The sequence below is a fragment of the Schistocerca nitens genome, chromosome 1, assembly GCF_023898315.1.
Source record: "Schistocerca nitens isolate TAMUIC-IGC-003100 chromosome 1, iqSchNite1.1, whole genome shotgun sequence".
In the NCBI taxonomy this organism is placed as follows: Eukaryota; Metazoa; Arthropoda; class Insecta; order Orthoptera; family Acrididae; genus Schistocerca; species Schistocerca nitens.
In genome coordinates this window covers 1,121,811,224-1,121,823,668 of record NC_064614.1, presented here as the reverse complement: position 1 = coordinate 1,121,823,668, position 12,445 = coordinate 1,121,811,224, and the positions used below count along the sequence as shown (strand labels likewise).

The following is a 12,445-nucleotide window of genomic DNA, read 5'->3' as shown; positions in this document are numbered from 1 at the left end:
CTATAGTAGTTTGGTTCGAGTCGTAAGCTTAGCAGTTAAGCTTTACCAAGTAGCCATTGCTATGCGTCAGGCGCTCCGCCCGTATTTATACGGGTACCCTTCCTGTTTCACGTGCTTCGTCTGGTTTGAATTGATAGCTTATTTTTCTTTGGTCTGATAAGTGCCGTTCTCTTTGTTATAGGTGTTTACGTCACTCTAAGCTGAAAATGCATTACTGTACTGTGTCATGCATTGTTTGTCACATTCTGATAATGAGCATTTACGACCTGTCGCCGCTCACGGCATGGCTTGCTTTTGTGCACACTACCGCCGCTTACAATTTAAAAAAAAAAAAAAAGAAAAGACTGCGTATGATAGAAAATGTTCTGAGCGAGAGTCTAGCGAAAATTTTTCTCCATTTGAAAATCGCAGATGTCTCTTTAGTACATTACATTCTGCACAGAAATTAGAGTCATCCTAGATTTAAAAATCTAGTCAATTGCCGTGCTTCATTTCTGACTGTATTACTATTAGGCATAAGAGTAATACGAATATAAACATGACATGATATGTATATTCTTCTGTGTTTGCTGTTGTCTCACTCTAGTTTAATAGTTTATTAGGCAGACAGGATTCAAATGAGATAGCAGCACACACAAAAGAATACATGGCAAAATGTTTATATTCGTATTATTCTTATGGTGAAGAGAATACTGCATGTGATTCAGAATTCATAAAACTTCCTATTACCAACCATCTCTTCTCACAGGTAGGAAAAAATTCAGAACGTAGAGTTGGCCATATTGACAAACATCCCAAACAGTTTTGCCAGTTGGATTTTCTTAGTACATTGAAATGCTGCTACATTCAAAGATGAACAATACGGAATTTGTATTTACTTCATTGGATAATGTATGAAAATGCAGTGGTCAAAACTCGGGGCACAGAAAAAAAGCTCATCTTCCACCTTTTTTTTAAATTTATTTACTGACGCAGACGTTTTGGCACCAGTATTTATCTTTGTGCCTGCAAAGCATGCCTGTGTAGCACTACATATGTTCGACGGCAGAAGTCAGTTGTGGCAGCACCCACCAACATTTTTCAGAACTTCCACTTACTTTGCACTCGATTCTAAGCCGCAGGCAGTTTTTTTGATTACAATAACTGGAAAAAAAAGTGCGGCTTAGATTCGAGTAAATACGGTATTTGCATTAACAGCTTTTTCAGCATTGGACAGCAAAATGTTTATTTTTCATGTAACAAAACATTTGACAAACTTTGATAAGGTGATAGATTCTTTCGCAGAAAGGAAAGCACACCATGTAAAGCTGTAGCAAGATGAGAGAGAAAAAAATGCTGAGAGCTAAAGACTGAAAAAATGTGTATGTCTTGCTTGAATTTTGTCTCCCTGGTTTTATGTTCCCTATATTTAATAATATGTCACACAAGAGAGAAAGTATTTAGCTAAAAGGCAACAAGAGTGAAAATTTTTGAAGAGTTCTTTTCCTCCCAGTCACAAACAATCCAACCCAGTATTAATTGGGAGTTTTTAAAGGGGTGTAGGATGTCAAACTGACAAACTGGGAGCACAAGAGGAGCCACAAGACACTACTTTCCACTGTCCTGTATGCAGGTTTGATGGCTTCCATTACAAAATATAAATGTTGAAATTCCACAGAGTGAATTACAGTGACGTGCTATATAAGAATGCTGTGTGAAAAGGGGTGGCACTGCACTGTGGCACACTTAAGACTGAATACCACAACTTACCATTCCTCAAACACATATATAACACTCTCCAGGAAGATCTGCACTATAAAATGAACATATTTTTGAAAAATCTACAACTTTTTTTTTTTTTTTTTTTTTTTTTTTTTTTTTTTTTTTTTTTTTTTGACATCCTATCTCAAAGGCTGGAGGGGGTTGGGAGGGCAACACTATCAAGTTTTTGCCCCGGTTCAGAAATATTGTAGATCCAGGGCTACATCAGCCAAAAATTAATCTGCATAGCTTAACTAACAATTAAATTCATTTGTTATATTCTATTTGTGATTATACACGTACTACAAATGAACAAAAAAATTAAGAGAGAATGCGTTACTTCCAAGGAAGCTGCAGTTTCTGTTATGCTAAATTAGTGCCTTTACCATCTGCCCCCATAGCTGTGTGGTCAGCATGTCTCAGTCCCATACAGTGGGCCTGGGTTCAATTCCTGGCCAGATCGGAGATTTCCTCTGCTTGGGGACTGGGTGGCGTGTCGTCGTCGTCATCATCATCGACACACAAGTTGCCCATTGGGGCATCAACTGAATAGACTTGCAACTTGGCAGCCAAACTTCCCTAGGTGGGGACTCACAGCCATCAATACAATGTGATCATTTCATTTTCCATGTCTTTACCTACATATGGATTCATGGTGAGGCTGACCTGTTAATTTACCTCTGAGGGGTGGATGTACAAACAATTACGGGCACGACCATGGGAACCAGGATGGCTACTTCATACACCAACCTTTTGATGGAATCTTCGTTGATCCATTATGGATCATGTGACGACGGCTGGCATGAACTTCTTGATGCAATAATTTACCAAAAGCCATAAGTATTGTAGAAATTTATTTTATTTTATGAACTGGTTGGAGGGGAGCTTTCCTGGGATTCATTCGTCTCCAACCCCTGATTTGGTCTGGATACAATGACGAGATCTTTGCCATATGGACCAACACCTTTACCCCATTTCTTCAGTCTCAGCATTACATCTTAATAGCTATTCCTTTTTCATTTCCATTTAGTTTTCTGTATGTCATTTTCTGATCTGTCTATTCCCCCCTCCCCCCAATTCTATCACATGCAACTCTTATTAACTTGTGGACAATGTTTTGTTAATGATTTCTGTCTTGCAAATTACTATATCTTCAACCTTTAAGCTCTCAGGTCTTCCAATCTCATTCACCTCAGTCCCCAACAATCAATCTTTCCTTCCCACCTTGCATATAAGTCTCCCCTTACCCAGGATTCTGGGCGACTTTTCCAAACTCTCCCCATTTCTTAAACCTCACCAGTCCATTTCCTTCACCCTCCCCCCCACCCCCGCTCCCCCTCCTTCCTTTCCCTTCAACCCTTCCACCAGAAGCAGCCACTGAATCTGTAAGCTAGCAAATTTCAGTACCTTTATGTGAGTGTTCTTCTGCCACCACTTTGTGAGTGGATTTATTATCCATCAAATGACATTATATTTTCAAGTATTTATTATTTTCATTCAGGTCATATTTACATGACAATACTGATATCTGGCAAAGAACACAAGTTGTATGCAAGCTGCATGAATATAAGGTTGTTTGGAATTGTTACTTCTCATGCTATTAACACGAGTTTTACATAGCTCTTTCACAACTGACTTGTAAAACTTCTAGATCAGAGTAGCATATAAGCATTCTGTAGCAACAGTACATCCTCCTACACTTAATTGTAACTCAAACCAGAACAATGAAAAGCATAAGAAGTAGCAAATTTTTTAATATTCTGCATTACCTTTCAACAAAATTTGTTGGGGAACAGCAGAAAGCAAAGCATAACAAAAGAATTCATAGTTAAATCACTGACTAGTTTTTAAACAGCAGTGGAGGATGCAAAAATGGAATTTTATGAACTAATGGAGAGAGTGAAAAAAAATCAACAAATCATAAAATAAAGATAGAAAACCTAACTCATGAGAACGTAAGTACAACTTGAAGAAGATGGCGGGAAGGGGAGTGGGAGTATTCAATAGGAAAACATATGGAGTAGAATAAGATATGGAAATGGATGCACGTGGTTCACCATTCACGAATGGAGATAAATGGCAACAAGTAATCACTTTACCCTTTCATCAACATTGTAGTCAGGACTGTCCTTGTCATCTATGATTGGTTCATCAGCACACAAAACATCAAAGCAGAATCCTGGAGGCGGACTATAAGTGTTGAACAAAACACTGGTAAACAGCTCGCTTGCCTTTCCTGTTGAAAAGAATAGGATGACATTATTGTCGTATTGCTGTATTAGTGATCTGAAGAAAGAAAATATTGTACTAAAATAATCAATTATGTGAGAAATTCTTTTCCAGCATTAATTTATCTCCTACATTTGTGACAAAGAACTATTACATACTTTCTAGAAACAACTGTGATATTCTACAGTAACAAAAAAACCTAGAATATTTATCATAATCTAAAAATTTTGTAATTATTATTAAGTCCACTATGTTTGCCTGGATGTAAAATAACTGTCTTAACTGAGGGGGGGCAAACGTTTTGCTGTGTCTTGCTGAAGATTGTGCAGTTTGCTGAATTATTGAGTACAGAATTTGTCTACGAACTCTGTTAATCTGTTATAAAAATTAAAGCAAACACCAACCTAGCATTCACAAACATAGTAAATCACAGTCATTTTGGAATCAGAATTGCATTTGATTCTGTCCAGGATGAAGTTCATTTGTATCATACTGTGACACATTGTGCAAAAGAAATAGCTTCACTACTATGTCCACAACTGTGTTTCATTCATGTTAACACATAAGTGAAATACACAGATAGAATGGCTTCTGGTTCATAGAACTAAGCAAAATTAGATTAGATATCTTACGAACACTGAGACATTACTTTGAACTGGAATGATAAACAGAATTTCAAAATGTTACAGCAGAATGCAGAGAAAAAAGCTCACTCAGAATGCTGTATCACAAGACTCCAGTAAGCTTTGTTTTATCTGTGTATATTCTTAATGAACTTTCAAAATCTTCCATTCTTTCATTCTATCAGTTTACTTCCAAATTCCAATGAAATTGGGTATTTTCAGACAAGTGATGCCACTCCAATACCCTGTGTTGTTGTGGGCATGCCACTTGACAAACCTCTCTCTACTGCCATGTCAAAGAAAGCCACAACAATGGTTGCTGTGTTGACAATCCATGGCGCTCAGTCACTCTCACACTGTCTGAGAGGATACTTTCCTTAAGGCAAATGAGCCCATTACATGACTAATACCTGATGTGGCTGCACAATCCTGCACGGTTGTGAGAATAATATGATTGCTCTCCCAGCTTCTAGTCACTTGAGTCCATTGCAATCCTTATCATGTTGAGTATGGTCTTTCTGAATCCATCAGATTCATATCTGCATGACAGTCCTGACTAGTGGCAGACTTACATATAGGCCCACTAGGCATGGGTGTACACTCATTTTAACCTTTTACGTTTTAAAATAACTGCACTTACAAGTGACGAAAATTTTTAATATTGATAAACAACTTGCTAGTTTAAATAAGACTTAAGAACGAAATTTGACAATACAAGCTCAGAAATATACACAGTTTACTTGGTGACTGAATGGAAATTTAACATTGGATTTGTGGCTGGTATCATCTTCATAGTTGTTCAAAATTATTTGAAGTAAGCTGTCAGGATGGCAATCCACAATACAATGTTTTAAACGTTATTATTTTGAGAATGTTGTCAGTTTCTACTTAAACCTACCATATTTTGCCCACGAAAATACCAGAACCCCCCAAAAAGCTGTGATAAGCTAATCAGCAATTTCTTAAATACTGTAACACATGTGGGTCTCAGTATGTAAAACCTGACTATTTAAATTTCTTGTAGAAATTACGGGGACGTATCAAGTCAACCCTCTATTAATGTAATTAATGTGAAAGTTCTGTGGTTTTCGGTTTCTGAGCTTTGATTTAGTGACATCCGCCAGTCGGGGTGGCTGAGTGGTTCTAGGTACTACAATCTGGAACTGCACAACCGCTACGGTCACAGGTTCGAATTCTGCCTCAGGCATGGATGTGTGTGGTGTCTTTAGGTTAGTTAGGTTTAAGTAGTTCTAAGTTCTAGGGGACTGATGACCTCATCAGAAGTTAAGTCCCATAGTGCTCAGAGCCATTTGAACCATAAATGACACCTGTTTAACAAAACATGTTGATACTGGGAATGTTTTACATTTTTATACACATGTTTAAACAAAAAGAACATAAGCAGAATATCTAATAATGTGTGAAATACACTTCACAACAGTTTAAAAATTTATTTATTTATTTACTTAGTTACCTCTTTTGGCAAAAAAAGAAGAAAAAACAAACTTTCATTCGTCTCATTTATTGTGCTGCAGCCTGCACGATATCAAAGTGCCCACTCAGTGCAATCGTATAGTATGTTGTAGTGCAAATTTTATATTAAAGTTCTTAACTACGCTGTTTTTCTTTGAGGAAATGTTATTTTTATTTTATGTTGGAACAAAAGCTGCATTTGTGTGTAGACGAAACAGCAGTGTTCACACAAATGACAACACACCACATAAAATGCCAACAAGACTAGTTAAACTTTGTGGTCTGTCTTCTCTGCCCACAGAAACCACAAAAATGTTATAAGAATAAGTGGGATAATAGTTGATTCAGCACACCTCACTGCAAGAAATTGCAAAAATGACTTGCTTTTTTAATTAGAAAGACAGTGTCAAGAATATTTAGAACATATTTGTGTCCCAGCTAAAATTCTGGCAGCGCAGGAAACAGAAGCCAAAAAAAGAGACTGTCCCATTTTCTTTACAAGATGAGTTCCAGCTGGCAGGTGTGCTGCTTCTGTTCACTGAGAGCAGAAAAACAGGCGACAATGAAATTAAATTATTCTGCGTTGTTGTTCTTTCATAGCACAGTTAGGTCGAGTAATCCAAGTTGGTCATTGCACCACTCCATGTCTATAGGAATAATCTTCGTGCTCGTGTGCTGTGTTTAAAGTAAAAGGCTTTGTGCTCATATGCAGTGTAGTACGATTGGAACTGGATACAGTCTTACAATCTTTCTTTCTTCCTTTCTTTCCTTTTACATTTTTTTCTTTTGTTTTGACTGTTGGCTGACAATTTTGTAAGTGCTTTAATATGAATAACAGTGAAAAAAGCAAACATGCAAAATTAAGTGGGTCGGCATTTTGGAAATTATCGAAGGAAAGCTGAGAACGAGAAACCAATGTTCTAAAAAGGCTTGGCAGAGTAGATAAATTTTTTGCAAAAAAATGTTGCAGGTTCGACTTCGAGATCAAGTAGTATGGATGATATTTCTGGCACTGCAGCTGTTGTAAAAGAAGTAAAAAGTTAAAAATGAAGAAAAGCAAACTGTTCCCAATTTCGAGTTTTACAAAAAACTAAGTGTCGAGTCACACATTACAAAAAGAAATACCCTCATTAGTGATGATCCTGCAGAATGGTGTGTCAATGAATCAACAATCAACATTGTCTTACAATGTGGCATTAATCAAAATTGTAATGATGATTTTTCTAATTCAAGAAGATCAATAGGTGATAAAACCAGATATTTGAATAAAAATGTATTTTACCATAAACTTTTAAATGGCGAATCAACTCTGTGTGATTTTCTAGTATACTCCTGTAGCACCGGTGCTGTTTTTTGTGCACCATGTAAATAGTTCGGAAGTAAGGCCACAATTGCTACTACTGGTATTGCAGATTGAAAAAAATTTTCTAATATTTTATCTCATCATGAGAATTCACTTGAATACAAAAATTCTGAGTTATCACTCTCAAGAAGAAAAAAGTCACTTGGAACAATAGATAACCATTTCGAGTCATATGCTGAGACAGAAAAAATGTACTGGCGCAGTGTGTTGAAAAGAGTGTTTGCAGTAGTGAAGAAGCTAACAAGTCGTGGACTTCCCCTAAGTGGACACATTGAAAGATTCTATTCATTCCATAATGGTCAATTTATAATGTCTCTTGAAATTATAGCCGAGTTTGATCCTTTTCTCACAGAGCACATTGAGCAATATAGAAATCCAGGGCAGGGACATACAAGTTATCTTTGTTCAGCAATCTGTAATGAAATAATAGAGCTTCTTTCTGAACGAATAAAAAGAATTATCAAAAGGGAAATAAAACTGCCAAATATTTCTATATAATAGTAGATTCTACTGCAGACATTTCATATATTAATCAATTATCTTTCATATTAATGTATGAGAATGAGAATGGTGAACCTCTTGAATGTTTCCTTCTTTTTTACGAAACCTGGGACAGAAGTCCAAAAGCTTAGCTGAGGCCATACTAAAGTTCTATCTACAAATTCCATTGATATTACTGACAGTAGAGGCCAGTCATATGACAATGCAAGCAATATGTTAGGAACCTACACTGGTTTGCAGGCATGCATTTTATGTGCCTGTGCAGCACATTCTTTGAATTTAGTCAGCACTAGTGCTGCAAGCTGTTGTCGGGAGGCATGTTCACTTTTCAATGTAGTGCAAAACCTTAATAATTTTTTCTCTGCTTCTGCATAGTGCTGGGATAAACTTCTTTCTTTCATGAAACCAGGAAGCAAAACGGTAAAAAGTTTATCAAAAACATTGTCAGCAAGAGAGGAAGCATGTGTAAGTCTATATGGAAGCTGGGAGGGCATTATCAATGCCCTCACACATATTGCTAAGAATACATTTGAAAAACCACTTGTGCGAAATGAGGCTTCAGCCTTATTGAACGAGCTCAGCAGACTAGAAACAATATTCATGATGACAGTTTGGAAGGATATACTACAGAGGTTTAATAGTGTAAATCTGAAATTGCAAAGTGTAGGTATCGATACTAAAATAGTGCATGAATTATATGAATCACTTGTATGATTTATTGCATCTATTCGTGGCATGTTCGACTATCATTAAAATAAATCCATGGAGATTGTGACTGATGTAGATTATGAATGCACCTATAAAAGATCATGAAAACGAAAACTTCATGATGATAAAGAAGTGTACTCTGAAGAAGTTCTTCTGACTGGAAGGGAAAAATTTAGAGTCGAAACATTCCTCCCAGTATTCAACAACTTGTATGCCGAATTAATGAGGAGGAAGGAAAGCTACAGAACACTGTTGGACTGCTTCACCGTTTTCAGTAACCTTAAGAACAGTTCACCTGATGATATTGCTGAACATGCAGCAATACTTCAAGCGTCATATGACACAGATTTAGAGCCTTCCTTCCCTAGTGAATGTGTAAATTTCACAGAACTTTTGAAATCTTCTGAGATTAGTGATACACCAGTAAAAATGAGTAAATTTTTACGAAAAGAGAGGTTACAGTCATGTTTCTGAGTGTTGACATTGCTCTTAGAATATTTCTATTTATAGCACTTACAAATTGTTTAGCAGAATGCTCATTTTCAGCTCTTAACCCTTTTGCTACAGTGAACTTCTGCAGAAGTTGGGAGTGAATGTGCCGCCCAGCCGGTGGACTGCTGTAGCAGTTCTGCCTCGTCTTATTTCTCCACTTCACAAAGCTCGACTTGTGTGGAAGTCTGACCTATGCACTATCTTGTGGCTTTGTTCAATGTCTTTAGTTAACAACAGAGTCACTGAAGTGACGTGTTGTTAACCTCAATTAGTTTCTACTAGAAGTGATACGGCAGATAAGCAATAGACTGTGGAGGAAACTCTTTCTCTCATACTGGGTGGTGACTTTGAAGATGAAAGTGACTCATTGTCCGAGTCTGACAATGAACACGGAACACCTTTTGAAGCTGCTTCTATATCAGGTACAAGTGCTACTCCAGGTGTTCCATTGACATCCCCAGACTTTGATTTGTGCACAGACATGATACACAACATCAAAAACATGTGTGAGTTGTATAAACATTTTCGCAAATAAATACATAGTATAAAAAGTCCAATAATTGCAATAACACTACCAGTGTGAAAGCAGGACAGAGTAGCACCACAGGGAGCGTGAAAAGTGTGCCGTAAAGTGGGTGGGAGTGGCACACATCCACAGCGCACAACACAACAACCACAGTGCCGGCATGAAAGGGTTAAAAGACTGAAATCTTACCTACATTCTACATTGCCTGAGGAGAGATTGAATGCCTAGTCCATTCTTCACATCGAAGCTGACATCCTAACTGATAACCGTCTGAACTGTGAATATATTATCAACGAGTTTCCTGCCGTCAAAGCCATATGCCAACTTTGCTGATTGGTGAGTTTGTTTGTTTATTCATATTAGTTTTAAAAATTTAAGATTATAATGTGATTTTTATTATAACTTAGAGCACATTCATCGGATTTACAAACTACGTATTACCTGTTTATTTTACAATTGCCGATGGCAGAATGCGGAACTAAACCTCGTTTGTGTGCACACGTGGCCGAAGGCGCCCAACAATACTAAACAATACCCGAATGACCCAGGCCACTCAGCACTGTACAGTCAAGTCGTACTGATATTGTAGTACATTACAACTGATGCATATTCTTGGTGTCTTCTGAAATGTATAGTTATCTCAGAAATATACATTATCGGGCTCGCATGAAAAAGTATTAATAAATAATGTAGTTCAGTTTTGTCAATAAATATGTAAAAGCTTTGCCAATACCGCTAGAAATAGCTATGGTGAGAGCAGTTGCTGCAATACGAAACTGTTCAGCCCTCACATGGATTAAAGGTATTGTGTACAATTATTATCCAGCATCTAGCTACATAGAACCTAATGCTTTACACATTAACTATTAGATTATAAAACAAATTTGATTTTTCCACACTAGTCTGTAAAATTATGTAATAGCAAATTCAGTTCTGTGTGTGTTCACAGTTCATGCACCGAAATCTCTATTTCATTTTCATTTCTTACACTTTCCTATAGATTAACGCATTAATACCAAACATATGAGTGATGTCTGCCAGCACGTGTCAGAATTCAACAAACAAAGACCACAGCCTGTCAGGACTGTGGTTTGTTGTATGGCAATATTGCTGCTCACATTGGTTGTGATGTCAGGACCAGTGGTGAACTTAAAAAAACATGTTTTAAGTAATAACTATTACCCGATCATTTCACAGTTGACGTTTTGGATGGGAGCGTTGTGAGCTGTTTCCGTACTTTGCTATTCGTTGTTCTGAAGGACGCATCAGTGGTCTAGTCACGCTCAATCAAAATGTAATATGGTTCCTGAACTGTACTTGATGTACAGCAGAGGATAAAACAAAATTAAAACTCCTTTTTGTTCACACATTCTTCTGTCAAAAGACAACAGAAATGAACACAAGGAAAATAACTTTTTTTATGGCCTAAAAATTCAGCAGAGTGTGTAGGAGACCACAGATTTTTGTTATACATTCACTTTTAATATGTTCTTTTACACAAAGTCGTTGAAAATGAAAATAAAAAAGTTGTGTTACGATCTAAAAATACATTAGACATTAATAGTTACTTTTACAGAGGCGCGTTCAAAATTAAAATTAAACTGTTGTTGTATGATCTAATAACTTGAGTGTTTAGCAGATTATATATAGAGGGAAACATTCCTCGTGGGAAAAATATGTCTATATATGTGTGGATGGATATGTGTGTGTGTGCGCGCGAGTGTATACCCGTCCTTTTTTCCCCCTAAGGTAAGTCTTTCCACTCCCGGGATTGGAATGACTCCTTACCCTCTCCCTTAAAACCCAAATCCTTTTGTCTTTCCCTCTCCTTCCCTCTTTCCTGACGAGGCAACCGTTGGTTGCAAAAGCTAGAATTTTGTGTGTATGTTTGTGTGTCTATCGACGTGCCAGCGCTATATATATATATATATATATATATATATATATATATATAATATATATATATATATATATATATATATATATATATATATATATATAATAGAGGGAAACATTCCACGTGGGAAAAATATATCTAAAAACAAAGATGATGTGACTTACCGAACTGATGAGGCAACAGTTTGTTGCGAAAGCTTGAATTTTGTGTGTGTGTTTGTGTGTCTAACGACCTGCCAGCGCTGTCATTCGGTAAGTCACATCGTCTTTGTTTTTATATATATATATATAGCAATAATAATCTCAGAAACAGGTACAGTACGGTAAGCTAAGATTTCCCTAGTTTGAAAGGATTCCAAACCGGCTCTTCCTGCATTATTACAAGCAACGAAAGCTACAGTTAGCCATCCGTTACCCAAACTGGAAGAAGAAGAAACTTTCATTAACGAAAAATTAAACCTCGCACCACAAAATAAAGTAGGTCCATGAATAAGAACAAATTGAGTAGTTTTACCTACTCCTCTTATTTCGTTCTTTTTACCCTTTGCAGAAGATGTCAAAGCACCAAGAGTACCGTCCACATTGACAAGTGATTTGTAAACCAGCATTCGCCGGCGACGACGAAAACAACGTTTACGCATCATTGTAAGAAGCAGTGCCTCAGTGGCTATTCACTCAAACCGAGTGAATGCGCTAGACAGAACAGTGTGCTATTTATAGCATCAGTCCTGGCGCACGCAGCGGATGTGGACTCTTATCAGCTCCCGCTATCGCACCAGAAGTGAGTTTTCCAGCAACACAGGTCTAAGTAATACTAGAGACCGTGTTGCTTCAACGCAATTTGAATCGCGCGCCAAAATCATAACAACCAATCAGAGACTGTGCTCGACATCT

At 37.1% G+C, this 12,445-nt stretch overlaps 1 protein-coding gene across 2 annotated transcripts in view; it reads right to left on the bottom strand.

Annotated features, from left to right (window-relative positions):
- The window catches only part of LOC126199174 (lysosomal alpha-mannosidase-like), a 152,897-nt gene that overhangs the window by 69,162 nt on the left and 71,290 nt on the right, over positions 1-12,445 (bottom strand). For both annotated transcript variants that reach the window (XM_049935946.1, XM_049935954.1), the window contains exon 6: positions 3,840-3,976. In XM_049935946.1, coding sequence (XP_049791903.1) covers positions 3,840-3,976 — 137 coding nt within the window. The remainder of the gene's footprint in view (positions 1-3,839; positions 3,977-12,445) is intronic.